Genomic DNA, 22,999 nt, shown 5'->3' with positions numbered 1-22,999 from the left:
GTAGGAATCGTATTAGCTTGAACTGAATGACGTTTAGATATTTCGAAGGCTGAGTGTGAACAAATCTTCATCACAGCAGCTGTTACAATCTCTTGTTCCGAAGAATGCCTTATTGATAAGGTAGGTAACTGAACAACTATATATTTGATCAGACATAAAAATCAGAAATAACTCATTATTAGGCTCTAAGTTTAAATTAAAAAAAAATTATTAGTGTGACCGTCACGGATTTTAAGCTTCCACAAGCTACTCTTTTCTTAAAATTTAAAAAAAAAAAGAAAAATTGAATTCCAAAATGATACACACCTTAAAAGTGTCAACAAAATGGCAATGTGCAAATTCTAAAATACATAAAACAATAAGAATATATTTTATTTACAACGTTTGGAATACTAAAAACATAAAAAAAATATATTGGATAATAAGGAAATTAAAAACAATGAAAACTTAAAAAAAGGTCCCTCAACAAATCTCTGTACTCCAGTGCCTTTGGGTCCTTCAGATATTCCTTGAAATAGAATTCTTTCAAAAAACCTTTTGATGTTTTTAACCTTATCGAGTTTTTGTCTTTGTTCACATGGAAATTCAATTGTTCACATTTTGTTCATATTTTGTTCAAATTGACTAAACATAATGACGAAAATCAATTTTTAAATTGGGTAAACGTAACTTATGTTATATTTATTCTTTTTGAACTTCCAAAGCGTTTTGTACATATCCCAGCAATCAACGGACTATGTTTAGCAATATGTGGATCATTTCCGTGTTCTTTTTTAAGGACACAAAAAATGTGAACAATAGTGTTAATAACGTCTGATTAGAGATGATTTCAAGTGCAGAAAAATTTGAAAAATTAATCTGAACAAAGTCTGATTAGAGACCATTCGTGATATCTTTCATCAGGTCGGCCTTTGTGAAGACGAAGGGCAATGTCACCATGAAGAAGTCCTCAATTCAGGACTTCCTGAGTCATTTGAACACGTGACTATGGATCACTTGATGGAATTCGTACCAGGAGCATCTATCCAGACATTCTACCTGGTAAGTTGAAAAATAAATTTAATTGAAATTTGAAACTATGTGAATTGTTGAATTTAATTATTAAACTATATTATTTCAGATACTTAAGTAGTCAAGTAAATAGGCACTGTAGCACGTGTCTGGGTTTTTAAATAAATTGCGTTTTTTAAACAAGTTAATCGCTTGAATAAACGACAAACTAACAAGATTCCAATTCAACTAGCAAAATTGTACCAACTAATCATTTACTAGCATAGTTTTTGTACAACCGAAAGAGACACAAAAACTGTTTGTTGAAACATATGATAAGCAAGTCTCGATCTGGGATCGTATTATAATGATTGGTTTAATCAAACTATCACATAATCTTGAGGAGTATATTTTTTTACGTGCCCAATGTCAAATTTTTCGAGAAAACTTACCTGATTTTGTTACTTATTTTCATGAAAAAGTTTCAAGATTGCGTTTATAAGCGTGTGTTGAAGAAATCAGTTACAGTAAGCAAATATAAATCAAATTTTTGCGTTTGGATAAATCCGGCACCAGTTTCTGCGATGACTAACTCATTTGCACAACTAAATTCCACATGCAGTATCTTATAACCAAGATAAAAACGGAAATGAAGGAATTGGTCATTAACTTCAGAATTAATACTCTCGATTCTAATTGTGGGTTAGAAAGACAATTAGAAGTTTTGTATTAACCAATATCAATGTTCACAAGAACAACTATTTCTTTTAAAAAAATAATTTAGGTTAATTATACACGCTCAAAATCGATAAATTGGGTATCTTATTTCAACGTTGAAAAAGATCACGCAAAATGAAAAATGGTTCCGCTGTATTGCCACTCGTTTCCATAAAAAGCCAATGTTTTGGAAATTTGAGTCTGCGGACATTTGCTACGTAACTTATTCAAAAGGAAGGCCCGCAGGACAAATCTGAACAAATTAATTGCGACAAATAGATAGCAACAACGAAATGGCTTAAACAACTTTTGACTCAATCTTTTTAAGCGAAATTAGGATTAAAAACTTTCGAATAAACTTTAGGAACTTCAATCGCTTTGTGGTCAATTATTTTAACCAATGCTTCGAAATTTCTTTCTAAGACAAAAACAAAAAATTGAAAAAATTTGGCAAATTGAACTAGTCCCTGAAGAAACATCTCAGGCATCAATTTAAATTGTGGAAATTATAGAAACTGAAGTGGCGGAATCAGAAATCTAGTAGTATCAAAGCCAGAAAACAATAACTTCAGGCTTAAAACGCAATCGAGACAAAATTTCAAATCAGTAGAACGAAGAAGCATTCTTTCTTTGCTGACACTAAGCTGCAAGTTGACCAAATTAAGAAAAAAAAGGAGGAAAGTTTTATAAGGCCACTATTTATTTAAAAATCAATTATTTTAAAAGTCGAAACGATCATAAACTTTAAAGTAAAAAAAACTAAATGCATTAGCTTAGAGGTGCTTAGGAAGCCAGTTGGACCTATTAATCCTGAGTTTTCAATTGATATGTTCTGTCCTTTACTATTGAAGAAGGTCTTTTTCAAAAAAAGACCGACTGATTGCAATCCCAATTCTTTTTGGATTGTAACAGTCAAAGATTGGCCCAAAACTAGCCCTGCTAATGCTTATTGTCCGTTAGGAACTATTGATTTTTCAAATATTGTAGATATAGATGATTTGTAAGTAAAACGGCCAATAAAACTCAAAAAAATTCTCCATTTTAATAATAAACGAGTAAAGCTAGCAAAAATGGCAAAGTTTTAATTACAGAGAACTCTCAGCGGAAATGGAGGTAAGAATAACCCCTTCTGAGTCTACAAAGATTGTATTAGTGTTGTTTGTGTGTGCAGTGCCCGCAAATTTTATCAAAGTGGACTAAAGTAGCTTATTTCGTGCTGTTTTTGATGAAAAGGCTGAACTTTGAATTTTTGACCAAAAATTTAAATCGGAATAATCAACAAGGCGTTTTGCCCTTAAAAATAAAATCAACGACACTATTCTTGAAAACTTCAACAAATTTTAGCAAAATTGACGAAAAAATAGGCAAAAGTTTCCGAAAATGTGAATAAAAACAACAGAATTCACTCTACATTTCTCAGAAGTTTAAACCTCGATAACTCCCTGAATGAAAAAAAAAAGCGAAAACTAAAAAAATCTTTTTTTTATTCCTTATTCTACGCTGGACGAGCTTTCTAATGATACCACTCTCAACTCTCTACGATGAATATATTGTCGGCGAAAATTGACTGAACAAAAAAAACGGTTTTGAGTATACAGTTCCTTCCCTCTCAATAGGGGTCGGAACAAAAAGGGTCTGTGCCGTGCGTCCTTGTGTCACTCACGACCGCTTAACGCTTAAATGGTAACTTGTTACAAGTTGACTACTTGAACGAAAGATAAACTAACAAGATTGCCATTCAACTTGCAAAATTATACCAACTGATCAATTAACTAGCAAAATTTTTGTATAACCGAAAGAGGCACAAAAACTGTTTCTTGAAACATATGATAAGCAAGTCTCGATCTGGGATCGTGTTATAATGATTGGTTTAAACAAACTCTCAAATAATCTTGTGGAGTATATTTTTTTTACGTGGCCAATGTCAAATTTTTTGAAAAAATTTACCTGATGTTGTTACTAAATTTCATGAAAACGTTTTAAGATTGCGTAGATAGTAGGAATGGTAGAGATGGCAGTACCAAGATAGTAGGAATATAAACAGAAAAAGGAGGCTGGGTAATGTGCATTCGCACATTAAGTTCCGACCCCGATCATCTACATTTTTCACTTAAATGTCTACCAAATGAAAAAGAGATAAAAAAATAAACAAACCAACATATCGTTCAACAAAACTACTAAAAGAATTAAAGAAGACGGCAAAAAAATCAGATAGTTACAAATATTAATTACGACCAAAATTCCTTATCCATTTTTTGAAAACCACTAATAACCAAATCAAAAAGGCATCAGATGAAATTTATACTCGGAGGATTAAACGGCACTTTTTGGAACAAAATATGGGACTTTTCTTAATGCGACCGGGCAACAAGTTGAATAGAAATAAGCAAAATGGGCAAAGTTTATTAAAACATTGCTTTAAAAAAATGATTTAAATTCGAACTGATTAGAAACATTACGCATCAAATGAAATCATTGATAGAGTCTTTTATACGTCAAAAGAGAGTGATTGAGGCCTTTAATTATCAAGGATATGTCATACGACTACAAAAAAAACGACAAGTACAGACAAAAAATAAAATTTTGCACGAAATATTATGCACGAAAACGATGTCCCCCCAATCAATTAAATATTAAGCTGATTACTACAAACAATAAAAAAATTCGTTTTCTTTTTTAAAGGCAACAAGATTTGTAAATCAAATGACGCCCATTATTGTGATACTGTGAAAAGAGAACAAAAACCTACAAAAAAGGAGCAAATATGCAAAAATCACGAAAATTGGTTTTATAAAAACTGGTTGTTCCAAGAAGAAAGACCATTTGAGGAAAATAAAACCGTTATAAACAGCAAATGGTTTTCCAATAGATAAAAGATGTGAATTTTGTATAGAGACGCTTAGCTACATTTTATCAGAAACAAAATTGGCAGAACTCAAAAATCTATCTCTATTTTTCAAAATTCATAGCCAACAAAAGCTTTCGACTAAAAGAGTAGACAGTTTGTCTTGCAACTACTCGGAAAATTAATTGCGACTGTTATTAATGAAACTAAATTGTAAGACTATAAAATAAAATTAAATACAAGCTGAAGTAATAATTTTCACAAACAATTTTAAATTTAATTATAACATTAAATTTATAAGAAAATAACCGCGAGAATATAACAACTTTATTTGCGTCTCCTTTGACCACCATAACGTCTTTTTGTAAAACGACTATCACAAAATGACAATAAAAAGAACCACAAAAACTGAAAAGTATCTCAATTCACAAAATTCTTCTGAAACAAATTTTCTAAGCCCTGAAGACATCATTTAAAACGTTTAAGCAACAGAAAAATTAATGTTTGATTCAACAAACCATTAAAAAGAGCCCTAAATAATGAGGCTAATTTTTGAAAATAATACAACATTGTATAATACGAAAAAAAAGCTAACCAGAAAAAGGGATAAGTTGAAGAATGCTACTACTCTTTTTTTAGAAATTTTATTCGAAAGTCAAAAGAACCATTAGCTATTTACTGGTATTAGTTATTAAGTTCATTTGTTTATCTATAGTTGGCCACTGAGACCTTTAGTTACATAATATTTGGCATATGATAACAAAAATTAACAACAAATAAAGGTCAAAAATAAAAAAACTCTATCAACTTCTGCAAGAGAACGGTGTCGCAGCCCTCCAAACCACATGTTATGAAGACAAAAAGATATTCAGTCTCAAATTTTGTAAAGTGTTTTTCAGTTAGATTGATAGTTAATGCTATAATTTACAAAAGAAACAAAAACAACAGCAAAAAGGGGAAATTATGCACAAAAATCAGAAAATTTTGCATGAAAACTCGTAGTACCAAAAGCAAGAAAACCTTCTATTAAAACAATCAGCCACAAAAATAGTTTGTCTTCTTTACGGAGGAGATATTGACCTGTACATTTTGAGAATAAACAAAATGTTGACAAAAATATTATAAAAAATTGACAAGTTCAAAAAATCACAGAATTTTCCCTAAAACAAATACATTCAATAACATAAGAGACATTAGGCAACAACCGAATGGATAGAAAAAGTCCACTTGCACCTCTTGAGGAAGAAATTTAGATCTTTAAGTGGTTAAATTTGAAAATTCAGACTGCCAAATGAGTAACTTTTGAAGGCAAAGGACAATAATTCAGTTAAGTTTTACTAAAACTCTTCCCAAAGCCATAAAAACCCTTTGGTTCTCTGAAAACAAACTATATCTACATTAGGCCGCAAAATTACATAAGTTAGAGCGATCGTTTATGGAGCCGTGAATGACAGTAATTATTGTCAGTAATAACATTAAAAAAACAAAAGCAAAATATTTTGAAAAAAGGCAGCATCAAAAAAAAACCCAAAAAGTCTCTGATTCTAAGAATCCATGATATTGTCAAATCTCTCCCAGATTTTGTCGCGTGCCCAGCAAACCAACAAAGTGTCCCAAGTGTCTGCGAATTAGACCAGTTGTTGCAAGGAATTCTTCAAATATTAATAAAAAGAACGATGCATTTTGTAAAATTATCGAGAAATATCTCCAAAAAAACGGCAAAGTTTTAATTTCAGAAGACTTTCGTACGGCGCCTAAGTGAAACTAGAGCTCTTTTTGGGATTAGGGAGCCTGTGTTAAGGCTTCCAGGTCACTAAGTCTGGCAAACTTTAACGAAGTGGACCAAAAAAAGCATATTTTGTGTCATTTTTGATGAAAAAAGTTTGAATTTTAAAAACTTTATCAAATATTTTAGCCAAAAAAACCTTGAATAAAACAATTCAGCAACGCTCTTCTATCTGCAACGGTAACCACAACACTATGCCGTTAAACATTTCAACTTATTTTGAACTATATTAGCGAAATTGTGCCAAATTTTAGCGGAAATTACTGAAAATGTGAACAAAAACAGTCGAATGTTCACAAAACTTTAAACCTCGATAACTCCCTGTAAAAAACAAAAATCGAAAAAATCTTTTTAATTCCGTATTCTACGCTGGTCGGGCTTTTTAATGATACCACTCACAATTCTCTACGATGAACATATCGATCGGCCAAAATTGTCTGAACAAAAAAAAACCCAGTTTAGTATACAGTTCATCCTCCCCACTAAAGTGGGGGTCGGAACAATTAAAGATTTGTTCAGTAATTTCAGAAATTACAGAGAATTCTTAGTGGAAGTTGAGATAAGAATAACCCCTCTCTGAGTCTACAAAGATTGTATTAGTGTTGTTTGTGTGTGTAGTGCCCGCAAATTTTATCAAAGTGGACTAAAGTAGCTTATTTCGTGCTGTTTTTGATGAAAAGGCTGAATTTTGAATTATTTATCCAGAGTTTTTGACCAAAAAAATTAAATCGGAATAATCAACAAGGCGTTTTGCCCTTAAAAATAAAATCAACGACACTATTCTTAAAAATTTCAACAAATTTTAGCAAAATAGACGAAAAAATAGGCAAAAGTTTCCAAAAATGTGAATAAAAACAACAGAATTCACTCTACATTTCTCATAAGTTTAAACCTCGATAACTCCCTGTAGAAAAAAAGCGAAAATTAAAAAAATCTTTTTTATTCCATATTCTACGCTGGACGAGCTTTCTAATGATACCAGTCTCAACTCTCTACGAAGAATATATCGTCGGCGAAAATTGACTGAACAAGAAAAAACCCTTTGAGTATATAGTTCCTCCCCCCTCAAGAGGTGTCGGAACAAATAGGGTCAGTGCCGTGCGTCCTTGTGTCGCTCACGACCACTTAACGCTTAAATGGCAACCTGTTACAAGTTGACCACTTGAACGAAAGATAAACTAACAAGATTGCCATTCAACTTGCAAAATTATACCACCTGATCAATTAACTAGCAAAATTTTTGTATAACTGAAAGAGACACAAAAACTGTTTCTTGGGACATATGCTAAGCAAGTCTCGTTCTGGGATCGTGTTATAATGATTGGTTTAATCAAACTCTCACATAATCTTGTGGAGTATATTTTTTACGTGTCCAATGTCAAATTTTTCGAAAAAACTTACCTGATGTTGTTAGTAAATTTCATGAAAACGTTTTAAGATTGCGTTTATACGCGTGTTTTGAAGAAATTAGTTACAGTACGCAAATATAATTTAAATTTTTGCGTTTGGATTAATCCAATACCAGTTTCTGCGATGAGTAACTCATTTCCACAAGCAGTAGCTAATAACCAAGATAGTAGGAGTATAAACAGAAAAAGGAGGCTCGGTAATGTGCATTCGCACCTTAAGTTCCGACCCCGATCATCTACATTTTTCACTTAATTGTCTGCCAAATGAGGAAGAGATAAAACAAAATAAACATATCAACATATCGTTCAACAAACTACTAAAAGAATATAACAATCTACTCTAGGGAGTTTATGAGAGCTGTGGCTACCATAATATGACTACCAGAAAAGACGGCAAAAAAATCAAATAGTTACAAATATTAATTACGACCAAAATTCTTTATCCATTTTTTGAAAACCACTAATAACAAAAACAAAATGGCATCAGATGAAATTTATATTCGGAGGAATAAACGGCACTTTTTTGGAACAAAATATGGGACTTTTCTCAATACGACCTGGCAACAAGTTGAATAGAAATAAGCAAAATGGGCAAAGTTTATTAAAACATTGCTTTTAAAAAAAAACGATTTAAATTCGAACTGATTAGAAACATTACGCATCAAATGAAATCATTGATAGAGTCTTTTATACTTCAAAAGAGAGTGATTGAAGCCTTTAATTATCCAGGATATGTCATACGACTACAAAAAAAACGACAAGTACATACAAAAACTAAAATTCTGCACGAAATATTATGCACGGAAACGATGTCCCCCCAATCAATTAAATATTAAGCTGATTACAACAAACAATAAAAATCTTGGTTTGCTTTTTTAAATGCAACAAAATTTGTAAATCAAATGACGCCCATTATTGTGGTACTGTGAAAAGAGAACAAAAACCTACAAAAAAGGAGCAAATATGCAAAAATCACGAAAATTGGTTTTATAAAAACTGGTTGTTCCAAGAAGAAAGACCATTTGAGGCAAATAAAACCGTTATGAACAGCAAATAGTTTTCCAATAGATAAAAGATGTGAATTGTGTATAGAGATGCTTAGCTACTTTTTATCAGAAATAAAATTGGCAGAACTCAAAAATCTATCTCTTTTTTTTTCATTAAAAACAAGTATTTTCAAAATTCATAGCCAACAAAAGCTTTCGACTAAAAGAGTAGACAGTTTGTCTTGCTACTACTCGGAAAATTAATTGCGACTGTTATTAATGAGACTAAATCGTAAGACTATAAAATAACATTAAATACAAGCTGAACTAAAAATTTTCACAAACAATTTTAAATTTAAATATAAGATTAAATTTATAAGATAATAACCGCGAGAATATAACATCTTCATTTGCCCTTTGACCACCATAACATCTTTTTGTAAAACGACCATCACAAAATGACAATAAAAAGAACCACAAAAACTGAAAATTATCTCAACTTCACAAAATTCTTCTGAAACAAATTGTCTGAGCCCTGAAGACATCATTTAAAACGTTTAAGCAACAGAAAAATTATTGTTTGATTCAACAAACCATTAAAAAGAGCTCTAAATAATGAGGCTAATTTTCGAAAATGATACAACATTGTATAATACGAAAAAAAAAGCTAACCAGAAAAAGGGATAAGTTGAAGAATACTACTACTCTTTTTTTAGAAATTTTATTCGAAAGTCAAAAGAACCATTAGCTATTTACTGGTATTAGTTATTAAGTTCATTTGTTCATCTATAGTTGGCCACTGAGACCTTTAGTTACACAAAATTTGGCATATGATAACAAAAATTAACAACAAATAAAGGTCAAAAATAAAAAACCTCTATCAATTTCTGAAAGAGAACGGCGTCGCAGCCCTCCAAACAACATGTTATGAAGACAAAAAGATGTTCAGTCTCAAATTTTGTAAAGTGTTTTTCAGTTAGATTGATAGTTAATGCTATAATTTACAAAAGAAACAAAAACAACAGCAAAAAAGGGAAATTATGCACAAAAATCAGAAAATTTTGCATGAAAACTCGTAGTACCAAAAGCAAGAAAACCTTCTATTAAAACAATCAGCCACAAAAATAGTTTGTCTTCTTTACGGAGGAGATATCGACCTGTACATATTGAGAATAAACAAAATGTTGACTAAAATATTATAAAAAATTGACAAGTTCAAAAAATCACAGAATTTTCCCTAAAACAAATACATTCATAACATAAGAGACATTAGGCAACAACCGAAAGGATAGAAAAAGTCCACTTGCACCTCTTGAGGAAGAAATTTAGATCTTTGAGTGGTTAAACTTAAAATTCAGACAGCCAAATGAGTAACTTTTGAAGGCAAAAGACAATAATTCAGTTAAGTTTTACTAAAACTCTTCCCAAAGCCATAAAAACCCTTTGGTTCTCTGAAAACAAAGTATATCTACATTCGGCCGCAAAATAAGGTAAGTTAGAGCGATCGTTAATGGAGCCGTGAAAGACAGTAATTATTGTCAGTAATAACATTAAAAAAACAAAAGCAAAAAATATTTTGAAAAAAAGCAGCATCTAAATAAAAACCAAAAAGTCTCTGATTCTAAGAATCCATGATATTGTGGAAACTCTCTCATATTTTGTCGCGTGCCCAGCAAACCGACAAAGTGTCCCAAGTGTTTGCGAATTAGACCAGTTGTTGCAAGGAATTCTTCAAATTTTAATAAAAAGAACGATGCATTTTGTATAATTATTGAGACATATCTGCAAAAAAACGGCAAAGTTTTAATTTCAGAGGACTTTCATACGGCGCCTAATTGAAACTAGAGCTCTTTTTGGAAATAGGGAGCCTGTTTTAAGGCTTCCAGGTCACTAAACTGGCGAACTTTAACGAAGTGGTCCAAAAAAGCGTATTTTGTATCATTTTTTAATGAAAAAAGTTTGAATTTTGAAAACTTTATCAAATATTTTAGCCAAAAAAACCTTCAATAAAACAATTCAGCAACGCTCTTCTATCTGTAACGATAACCACAACACTATGCCGTTAAACAATTCAACTTATTTTGAGCTATATTAGCGAAATTGTGCCAAATTTTGGCGAAAATTACTGAAAATGTGAACAAAAACAGTCGAATGTTCACAAAACTTTAAACCTCGATAACTCCCTGTAAAAAACAAAAATCGAAAAAATCTTTTTAATTCCGTATTCTACGCTGATTGGGCTTCTTAATGATACCACTCACAATTCTCTACGATGAACATATCGAAGGGCCAAAACTGACTGAACAAAAAAAACCCAGTTTAGTATATAGTTCCACCTCCCCACTAAAGTGGGGGTCGGAACAATTAAAGAATTGTTCATTAATTTCAGAAATGTTACTCTCGACTCTAATTGTGGGATAGGAAGACAATTAGAAGTTTTGCGTTTACTAATATCATTGTTCACAAAAACAATTATTTCTTTTTGAATTTGGTCTCAAGTAATTACTAATCAATTCGGGCAATCAAAATTTAGGTTAATTATACATGCTCAAAATCAAGAAATTGAGTATCTTACTTCAACGTTGAAAATGGTTACGCAAAATGAAATATGGTTCCGCCGTATTACCATTCGTTTCAACAAAACGCAACTTTTTTTGGAAATTTGAGTTTTCGGACATTTACCTCGTAACTTTTTCAATAGGAAGGTCCGCAGGACAAATTTGGACAGATTAGTCACGATAAGTATATGACAACAACGAAATGGCTTAACCAACTTTTGATTTCAATTGTTTTTAGCAAAATTAGGATTAGGAACTTTAGACCAAACTTCAACCGCTTTCAACCGCTTTGTGGTAAATTATTTTAACCAACACCTCGAGATTATTTGCTAAGACCAGAACAAAACATTGAATAGAAATTGGCAAATTGAACTAGTCCCTAAAGAAACATGTTATATATATTTTTTTAATTTTTAGAAGCATCAAATTCTATATAACAGTTTTAGAAAGCGTTTAAAGGCATCAATTTAAATCATGGAAAATAAGAAATGGAAGTGTCGGAGATGAAAGAAGGGCAAAAAATTGTTTGTCTCAAAAAATTTTTCATTAAAACTGCTTCCAAAAATGAAAAATGGAAATTGAATTTATTCCCTGATTTGTTCCACTGCGTATCTCAGCGCACTTCTCTGCAATTGCCAGTATAAATTGTTTGAGAAACAGAACAATTTTATTTTTGATTGAGTTTTTACCACCAAATCTATGTTACACCTCTTCAGTATTTTAAATTTAATGGGAAATGAAAGCCAATGTTTGTGATTTATTGTTGCTTCTGAAATTGGATTTCGATACCCTGGCCATTAAGGTAACTGATACATGGAAATTGGTTTTAAAAAAATTAGCCCCACAAAAAATTTCTTTGTCAGCTGGAATTTTGAAATCTGGTTTTAAAAGTTTGAAGGATGTTTGAGTTTTAGTGCTCAAAAATCTCATAAACTGCTGATATTTGAATTAAACGGGAACTGCTTTTGAATCGCGGAATCGTACTTAATCTCTTTTAAGTTTCGCAATTTATCCTTCGTTTGAAGATAACATTTCAAATGTTCAGTTGTTTTGTGAACATTTTTTTTGCAAGACGCTATAAATTTTTATCCAAGTTGGATATCTTATCACACCGTGGAAGCACATTCAATTTATACGTTGTGCATATTAGACTCATGTTTCAAACTCAATCCTGTTTGTTTCAATGCAACTAATACAAAAAATTTCTGATCGCCAGGAAAATATGGTAAGAAAATGTAGCATACCCCAAAAATCCCAAACACCAATGTTTAATAATATACAAACCGTTCATATCCTCTTTCTGTTTTACGGAATATCTGTTTTAACAAAACCAATACAAAAATAAGATTGATTGAGACGAAGAAGAGACGCAATTTCCTGGTATAGTCAAGTGCACTCATTTAATGTTTTTTAAAGTATACAGAAGTAATTGTTCCCTAATTTTTAAACAAAGGTAAAAAAAACTATATTGAAGGTCATATTTTGAAAATCTCCAGCCATAATTGAACTATTTTTTACGCATCATAGAAAGAGTAGAATGATGCCATATTTAGGCCCATAAAAAGTGGTTTTCAAATCCAATTGTTTGAATAAATTTTTGGTTTTTAAGAGAGGACATTTAGTCTAGTGTGGCAAAATGAAGTCTGGTTTCAATATCTGCTTCTCCTTTAATTTATGGTGGAATGAATGTTCGATGGTTACATAGTTCCAAAACCATCGGATTGATTAGTTGAAACTGGTCAATCATATGGTTTTGACACTCTTTGTTTTAAAAAGATTTTAGTTAAATTTTGATATTGCACATATCTTGTGTGTTTAGTCACCTGACAAGTTTGTTTTATTGGCGGGCTTGGCCGGCATACAGAAGAAACATTACTGAACCTATTACATGAAATGAGTATTTGATGAAATGAGTATTACATGAAAGGATTTAGTTTTTTTGACATTAAAAATTTTTGTGAAACGTTTGTAAATTTTTGTCTTGATATATCAGTGGCCCTATTGTCTTGCAATCGTCTGTTAGAAAACGGCAGATCCCGTTGGTTTTTTGGTTGCCAAATAATTTAAAATACGACATTGGTTTCAATTTACGTTTTCAGAATTTTGGAGAGTGATATAAATTTGTTAAAGCTCTGTTAAAAAAAATTGTAAAAAAAATTGGTGTTTATTTGAAATTTGATTTCATCTTTTATTGTTTTTGTTGTTTTGTTAGACTGCTGAACTAACAGAGGGACGAAGTTACGTTTTAAAAAAGGCGAGAGAGACGAGAGACTTTAAAGATTTTGAAACGTTAAAGTTTAGAAAGTGCTTTTCATGACTTAAAGAATTTGTTTTCATAAAAAAGGGGCTTTTGACTTTTTGGACTCACTTTTCTTGTTCTTTTCTTGTTTTTAGTTGCGTAGATAGGAGATGTATACATTTGCTTAATGAGAAACAAGATTATCTAAATGCGAATTGCGTAACAACTCAGATATTGATATTCACTGCTCCCAAACAATCTGTTTTCGAAAAACCTTACTCATTTTTTAATTTTGACCAATTTTTCTTCTGTTTTTATGATAGTCTCAGTAAAATTTTGTCAGTTCAGTTCATAACCAGTTGAGGCACAACAAAATTTGATTGATGTTTCAAAGAGTAATTTTACTTCTTTTTCGCCAAATATTTTGTTTAAAAGTTTGGTGAGTCTTGACTTCAGACACCTTACTGTCGTTGCAGTCATTGTTTCAACTGGTTAAATGAATAGAGTTATCATCACGTGGCAACTCATGGTTCTAGCTTTTGATTGAAAAGCAATTTGCCTCCAGAAGATTTGTCAAATATTTTGCTACCACTTCAGTTGAAATTTCTTCCGTTTTTCGCAAATTGCGATAGTAAAAGTATTTAGGTTGTTTCTACTAATTAACTATTTGATTTTCTGAAGTATTTTAAACCAGGCTTTGTTGTTTCAAATGGCTTTTGATAAACCATTCAAATTTTTCTTTCTCCTTAATAGCTTTTTCATCGACCATTGTTGAAGAGTTCTATGAACATGTAGTTGCAACAACTATTTATTTTGTTCACAGTCCTTGACTGATAGATTTTCAGACCCTCTTTTGCTATTTTCGGATAAACCGGTTTTTCAATTTTCCATAGATTTTTTATTTCTCAAAAGCCGTATGTTTTGGTTACTAAAAAAACTGTTGTCACAATTAAATATTTCAATTTAAATTACTTACTTTCCTACTTTTTGTTGCAAAACAAACATGTCGATGCTGCTGGACAATTACACCCAAAAAACGAAAAATAAGGGGATAAGACGATGAGTTTCGGGCATTTGATGACGCCCCGGAGCCTAGTCCCAGTCCAATTCAGGGCTGAATCCTCAAATTTCCATTATAGAACGAGGACCCAGTACTGAATCAGACTATCTGAAGGCCTTTTTACAAAACCTTTCAGCGCAGTGAGAACCCAGAAAATTTTTATCATGTAATTTGACTTCGAATAGAAATTCCATTGTTCATTCTGACCAGAGTAAAAACATCGGAAAAAAAGTGCAAATTTTGAAAACGAAACTTTCGAAAATCGTAATTTTGCTATAACGTGTCGCACGATTAAAGGTATAATACTACGAATACAATGTATAATACTAGTTTCGTGGTGGGGTTTTGTGGGGGGGGGGGGGGGGAGGGGGGAGATTTTTGTGAACAGACACGAACTATTGAAGAAGCAATTCAAAGCAGATAAGAATATTAGACTATAATGAGGCTCAATGCCAGAGTAATTCACAAAGTTTGCAAAGTTTGTATCGAAATCCTCCAGATAGCTGGTGGGGTTTCGTGGTGGGGTTTTGTGGGGGGGGGGGGGGGGAGTTTCGATGTGGGGGTTTGTGTGTGGGGGGGGAGTTTCGTTGTGGGGGTTTCTGGGGGGGGGGAACTACTACTGCAAATACAAAGTGAAATAATGCTGGTTGGGGAGGGGTTTACTTTTTACTACAAATACAAAATTCGAGAATGCTGTGAGCGATGTTGGCAAGTTTCAACCCTTCGAATCAATGTTCAAGCGACTGAACAGCGACCAGATGTATTCGTACCTGCTGCCTGCCGAGTGTCGGCGACTTCTCCATATCGCCAGACCGACCGCCGAACGGTGCAAACGGCCCATTTAGACAGTTATAGTTGCACTGATATGCAATTTTTTTTTCAGATTGAGTTTGTTAATATTCTGATTAATATTCTGAAAATGGCACAAAGGAAAGTTTTTACTACTCTTTCAACAATTAATTCAGCAAACAAAGAGAACGAAGATCAGGAAAACAGCAATTTTTTAGAGAGGCAAGATGATGAAATAGTGAGTGTAATTTCAAACGAGACATTTTAATTCGGAAGCTAACATAGTTGAAGGTACCTTCCATAGTGGGGTTATTAAGGCCCCTTTACATTACAAGGCCCGTTTAGCAGTATATATTGGCGCGTGGTGGTATCAATTGCATATCATTTCTGCAGCTGTTTATTTAGGCAATCACCAACATACAATAGCCCTGAATGTTTTATGGTATAATACACACAAATGAACTGATATTTGTGATTTTAGTCAAACAACGCTAATCGTCGTTTAATTCAAAAATATAGATATTTTATCGGCTCAAGGAGTTGTTCAAGTTAGACCAAACTTGGTATGGAGTATCCTCAGTGTATGTAGAGTCTAAAACAAAAAGATTTTTTGTCATAGCTTGTCTAGAAAAAAGTTCGTATTTCAATCGGAAATATCCACTTATTCGCTTATTCTATTTTCAAAAATGTAGAAATTTTATCGGGTCAAGGACTTGTCAAACTTGTACCAAACTTGGTATGGAGTATCCCATGTGTGCCTAGACTCTAAAACAAAAAGAATTTTTGTCATAGATTGTCTAGAAAAAAAGTTCGTATTTCAATCGGAAATATCCACTTATTCGCTTATTCTATTTTCAAAAAATAAAAATATAGAATTTATTGGTTCAAGGACTTGTCCAAATTGTACCAAACTCGGCATGGACTATCCACTGTGTATCTAGAGTCTAAAACAAAGACAAATTTTGTCATAGCTTGTCTAGAAAAAAGTTCGTATTTCAATCCGAAATATCAACTTATTCGCTTATTCTATTTTCAAAAATGTAGAAACTTTATCGGGTCGAGGACTTATCCAAATTGTACCAAACTCGGCATGGAGTATCCCCTGTGTACCTAGAGTGTAAAACGGAAAGAATTTTTGGTATAGCTGGCCTTGGAAAAAAGTTAGTATTTCTTACGTAAATTTGCGATTATTTCAAATATTTAATTTTTAAATATAGTATTTTTCATCGGGTCAAGGAGTTGTTGAAATCAAATGAAACTCGGTATGGAGTATCCCCTGTGTATGTAGAGTCTAAAACAAAAAGAATTTTTGTCATAGCTTGTCTAGAAAAAAGTTCGTATTTCAATCGGAAATATTCACTTATTCGCTTATTCTATTTTCAAAAATATAGATATTTTATCGAGTCAAGGACTTTTCCAAATTGTACCAAACTTGGTATGGAGTATCCCATGTGTATGTAGAGTCTAAAACAAAAAGAATTTTTGTCATGGCTTGTCTAGAAAAAAAGTTCTTATTTCAATCGGAAATATCCACTTATTCGCTTATTCTATTTTCAAAAATGTAGATATTTTATCGAGTCAAGGACTTTTCCAAATTGTACCAAACTTGGAATGGAGTATCCCATGTGTATGTAGAGTCTAAAACAAAAAGAATTTTTGTCATGGCTTGTCTAGAAAAAAAGTTCTTATTTCAATCGGAAATATCCACTTATTCGCTTATTCTATTTTCAAAAATATAGATATTTTATCGAGTCAAGGACTTTTCCAAATTGTACCAAACTTGGTATGGAGTATTCCATGTGTATGTAGAGTCTAAAACGAAAGAATTTTTGTAATGGCTTGGCTAGAAAAAAAGTTCTTGTTTCAATCGGAAATATCCGCTTATTCGCTTATTCTATTTTCAAAAATATAGAAATTTCATCGGGTCAAGGACTTGTCAAACTTGTACCAAACTTGGTATGGAGTATCCCATGTGTGCCTAGACTCTAAAACAAAAAGAATTTTTGTCAAAGATTGTCTAGAAAAAAAGTTCGTATTTCAATCGGAAATATCAACTTATTCGCTTATTCTTTTTTCAAAAATGTAGAAATTTTATCGGGTCAAGGACTTATTCAAATTGTACCAAACTCGGCATGGAGTATCCCCTGTGTACCTAGAGTGTAAAACGGAAAGAATTTTTGGTATAGCTGGCCTTGGAAAAAAGTTAGTTTTTCTTACGTAAATTTGCGATTATTTCAAATATTTAATTTTTAAATATAGTATTTTTCATCGGGTCAAGGAGTTGTTGAAATCAAACGAAACTCGGTATGGAGTATCCCCTGTGTATGTAGAGTCTAAAACAAAAAGAATTTTTGTCATAGCTTGTCTAGAAAAAAGTTCGTATTTCAATCGGAAATATCCACTTATTCGCTTATTCTATTTTCAAAAATATAGATATTTTATCGAGTCAAGGACTTTTCCAAATTGTACCAAACTTGGTATGGAGTATCCCATGTGTATGTAGAGTCTAAAACAAAAAGAATTTTTGTCATGGCTTGTCTAGAAAAAAAGTTCTTATTTCAATCGGAAATATCCACTTATTCGCTTATTCTATTTTCAAAAATATAGATATTTTATATAGTCAAGGACTTTTTCAAATTGTACCAAACTTGGTATGGAGTATTCCATGTGTATGTAGAGTCTAAAACAAAAGAATTTTTGTAATGGCTTGGCTAGAAAAAAAGTTCTTATTTCAATCGGAAATATCAACTTATTCGCTTATTCTTTTTTCAAAAATGTAGAAATTTTATCGGGTCAAGGACTTATCCAAATTGTACCAAACTCGGCATGGAGTATCCCCTGTGTACTTAGAGTGTAAAACGGAAAGAATTTTTGGTATAGCTGGCCTTGGAAAAAAGTTAGTTTTTCTTACGTAAATTTGCGATTATTTCAAATATTTAATTTTTAAATATAGGATTTTTCATCGGGTCAAGGAGTTGTTGAAATCAAACGAAACTCGGTATGAAGTATCCCCTGTGTATGTAGAGTCTAAAACAAAAAGAATTTTTGTCATAGCTTGTCTAGAAAAAAGTTCGTATTTCAATCGGAAATATCCACTTATTCGCTTATTCTATTTTCAAAATTTTAGATATTTTATCGAGTCAAGGACTTTTCCAAATTGTACCAAACTTGGTATGGAGTATCCCATGTGTATGTAGAGTCTAAAACAAAAAGAATTTTTGTCATGGCTTGTCTAGAACAAAAGTTCTTATTTCAATCGGAAATATCCACTTATTCGCCTATTCTATTTTCAAAAATATAGATATTTTATCGAGTCAAGGACTTTTCCAAACTGTACCAAACTTGGTATGGAGTATCCCATGTGTATGTAGAGTCTAAAACGAAAAAAAATTTTGTAATGGCTTGGCTAGAAAAAAGTTCTTATTTCAATCGGAAATATCCACTTATTCGCTTATTCTATTTTCAAAAACATAGAAATTCTATCGGGTCAAGTACTTGTCCAAATTGTACCAAACTCGGCATGGAGTATCCCCGGCGTGTTTAGAGTCTAGAACAAAAAGAATTTTTGTCATGGCCTCGCTAGAAAAAAGTTCTTTTTTCAATCGGAAATATCCACTTATTCGCTTATTCTGTTTTCAAAAATATAGAAATTTTATCGGGTCAAGGACTTGTCGAAATTGTACTAAACTCGGCATGGAGTATCCCCTGTGTATGTAGAGTCTAAAACAAAAAGAATTTTTGTCATAGCTTGTCTAGAAAAAAGTTCGTATTTCAATCGGAAATATCCACTTATTCGCTTATTCTCTTTTCAAAAACATAAAAATATACAGATTTTATCGGTTCAAGGAGTTGTTCAAATTAGACCAAACATGGTATGGAGTATCCACAGTGTATTTAGAGTCTAAAACAATAAAATTTTTGTCATGGCTTGTCTAGAAAAAAGTTCTTATTTCAATCGGAAATATCCACTTATTCGCTTATTCTATTTTCAAAAATATAGATATTTTATCGAGTCAAGGACTTTTTCAAATTGTACCAAACTTGGTATGGAGTATCCCATGTGTATGTAGAGTCTAAAACAAAAAGAATTTTTGTAATGGCTTGTCTAAAAAAAGTTCTTATTTCAATCGGAAATATCCACTTATTCGCTTATTATATTTTCAAAAATATAGAAATTTTATCGGGTCAAGTACTTGTCCAAATTGTACCAAACTCGGCATGGAGTATCCCCTGTGTGTGTAGAGTCTAGAACGAAAAAAATTTTTGTCATGGCCTGTCTAGAAAAAAGTTCTTTTTTCAATCGGAAGTATCCACTTATTCGCTGATTCTGTTTTCAAAAATATAGAAATTTTATCGGGGCAAGGACTTGTCCAAATTGTACTAAACTCGGCATGGACTATCCCCTGTGTATGTAGAGTCTAAAACAAAAAGAATTTTTGTCATAGCTTGTCTGGAAAAAAAGTTCGTTTTTCAATCGGAAATATCCACTTATTCGCTTATTCTATTTTCAAAAATATAGAAATTTTATCGGGTCAAGGACTTGTCCAAATTGTACCAAACTTGGTTTGGAATATCCCATTTGTGCCTAGAGTCTAAAACAAAAAAAGTTTTTGTCATAGCTTGTCTAGAAAAAAGTTCGTATTTCAATCGGAAATATCCACTTATTCGCTTATTCTATTTTCAAAAACATAAAAATATACAGATTTTATCTGTTCAAGGAGTTGTTCATATTAGACCAAACTTGGTATGGAGTATCCTCAGTGTATTTAGAGTCTAAAACAAATAGAATTTTTGTCATAGCTTGTCTGGAAAAAAGTTCGTATTTCAATCGGAAATATCCACTTATTCGCTTATTCTATTTTCAAAAATATAGAAATTTTATCGGGTCAAGGACTTGTCCAAATTGTACCAAACTTGGTTTGGAATATCCCATGTGTGCCTAGAGTCTAAAACAAAAAAAGTTTTTGTCATAGCTTGTCTAGAAAAAAGTTCGTATTTCAATAGGAAATATCCACTTATTCGCTTATTCTATTTTCAAAACCATAAAAAGTTAGTTTTTCTTACGTAAATTTGCGATTATTTCAAATATTTAATTTTTAAATATAGTATTTTTCATCGGGTCAAGGAGTTGTTGAAATCAAACGAAACTCGGTATGAAGTATCCCCTGTGTATGTAGAGTCTAAAACAAAAAGAATTTTTGTCATAGCTTGTCTAGAAAAAAGTTCGTATTTCAATCGGAAATATCCACTTATTCGCTTATTCTATTTTCAAAATTATAGATATTTTATCGAGTCAAGGACTTTTCCAAATTGTACCAAACTTGGTATGGAGTATCCCATGTGTATGTAGAGTCTAAAACAAAAAGAATTTTTGTCATGGCTTGTCTAGAAAAAAAGTTCTTATTTCAATCGGAAATATCCACTTATTCGCTTATTCTATTTTCAAAAATATAGATATTTTATCGAGTCAAGGACTTTTCCAAACTGTACCAAACTTGGTATGGAGTATCCGATGTGTATGTAGAGTCTAAAACGAAAAAAATTTTTGTAATGGCTTGGCTAGAAAAAAGTTCTTATTTCAATCGGAAATATCCACTTATTCGCTTATTCTATTTTCAAAAACATAGAAATTTTATCGGGTCAAGTACTTGTCCAAATTGTACCAAACTCGGCATGGAGTATCCCCGGCGTGTTTAGAGTCTAGAACAAAAAGAATTTTTGTCATGGCCTCGCTAGAAAAAAGTTCTTTTTTCAATCGGAAATATCCACTTATTCGCTTATTCTGTTTTCAAAAATATAGAAATTTTATCGGGTCAAGGACTTGTCGAAATTGTACTAAACTCGGCATGGAGTATCCCCTGTGTATGTAGAGTCTAAAACAAAAAGAATTTTTGTCATAGCTTGTCTAGAAAAAAGTTCGTATTTCAATCGGAAATATCCACTTATTCGCTTATTCTCTTTTCAAAAACATAAAAATATACAGATTTTATCGGTTCAAGGAGTTGTTCAAATTAGACCAAACATGGTATGGAGTATCCACAGTGTATTTAGAGTCTAAAACAATAAAATTTTTGTCATGGCTTGTCTAGAAAAAAGTTCTTATTTCAATCGGAAATATCCACTTATTCGCTTATTCTATTTTCAAAAATATAGATATTTTATCGAGTCAAGGACTTTTTCAAATTGTACCAAACTTGGTATGGAGTATCCCATGTGTATGTAGAGTATAAAACAAAAAGAATTTTTGTAATGGCTTGTCTAAAAAAAAGTTCTTATTTCAATCGGAAATATCCACTTATTCGCTTATTATATTTTCAAAAATATAGAAATTTTATCGGGTCAAGTACTTGTCCAAATTGTACCAAACTCGGCATGGAGTATCCCCTGTGTGTGTAGAGTCTAGAACGAAAAAAATTTTTGTCATGGCCTGTCTAGAAAAAAGTTCTTTTTTCAATCGGAAATATCCACTTATTCGCTTATTCTGTTTTCAAAAATATAGAAATTTTATCGGGGCAAGGACTTGTCCAAATTGTACTAAACTCGGCATGGACTATCCCCTGTGTATGTAGAGTCTAAAACAAAAAGAATTTTTGTCATAGCTTGTCTGGAAAAAAGTTCGTTTTTCAATCGGAAATATCCACTTATTCGCTTATTCTATTTTCAAAAATATAGAAATTTTATCGGGTCAAGGACTTGTCCAAATTGTACCAAACTTGGTTTGGAATATCCTATGTGTGCCTAGAGTCTAAAACAAAAAAAGTTTTTGTCATAGCTTGTCTAGAAAAAAGTTCGTATTTCAATCGGAAATATCCACTTATTCGCTTATTCTATTTTCAAAAACATAAAAATATACAGATTTTATCGGTTCAAGGAGTTGTTCATATTAGACCAAACTTGGTATGGAGTATCCTCAGTGTATTTAGAGTCTAAAACAAATAGAATTTTTGTCATAGCTTGTCTGGAAAAAAAGTTCGTATTTCAATCGGAAATATCCACTTATTCGCTTATTCTATTTTCAAAAATATAGAAATTTTATCGGGTCAAGGACTTGTCCAAATTGTACCAAACTTGGTTTGGAATATCCCATGTGTGCCTAGAGTCTAAAACAAAAAAAGTTTTTGTCATAGCTTGTCTAGAAAAAAAATCGTATTTCAATAGGAAATATCCACTTATTCGCTTATTCTATTTTCAAAACCATAAAAATATATAGATTTTATCGGTTCAAGGAGTTGTTCATACTAGACCAAACTTGGTATGGAGTATCCTCAGTGTATTTAGAGTCGAAAACAATAAAATTTTTGTCATAGCTTTTCTGGAAAAAAAGTTCGTATTTCAATCGGAAATATCCACTTATTCGCTTATTCTATTTTCAAAAATATAGAAATTTTATCGGGTCAAGGACTTGTCCAAATTGTACCAAACTTGGTATAGAGTATCCCATGTGTGCCTAGAGTCTAAAACAAAAAAGTTTTTGTCATAGCTTGTCTAGAAAAAAGTTCGTATTTCAATCGGAAATATCCACTTATTCGCTTATTCTATTTTCAAAAAACATAAAAATATACAGATTTTATCGGTTCAAGGAGTTGTTCAAATTAGACCAAACTTGGTATGGAGTATCCT

General features: G+C 31.9%; 1 protein-coding gene across 1 annotated transcript in view; it reads left to right on the top strand.

Annotated features, from left to right (window-relative positions):
- The window catches only part of LOC142344372 (uncharacterized), a 65,424-nt gene that overhangs the window by 29,481 nt on the left and 12,944 nt on the right, over positions 1-22,999 (top strand). The window contains exons 7-8 of the mRNA XM_075395970.1: positions 38-120; positions 904-1,041. Of these exons, the coding sequence (XP_075252085.1) occupies positions 38-120; positions 904-1,041 (221 nt within the window). The remainder of the gene's footprint in view (positions 1-37; positions 121-903; positions 1,042-22,999) is intronic.

This window comes from Convolutriloba macropyga, chromosome 8, assembly GCF_964194025.1.
Source record: "Convolutriloba macropyga chromosome 8, txConMacr16.3, whole genome shotgun sequence".
NCBI lineage: Eukaryota > Metazoa > Xenacoelomorpha > Acoela > Convolutidae > Convolutriloba > Convolutriloba macropyga.
Note: the sequence above shows the minus strand (reverse complement) of the source record. Positions and strands in the feature narration are given on the sequence as shown.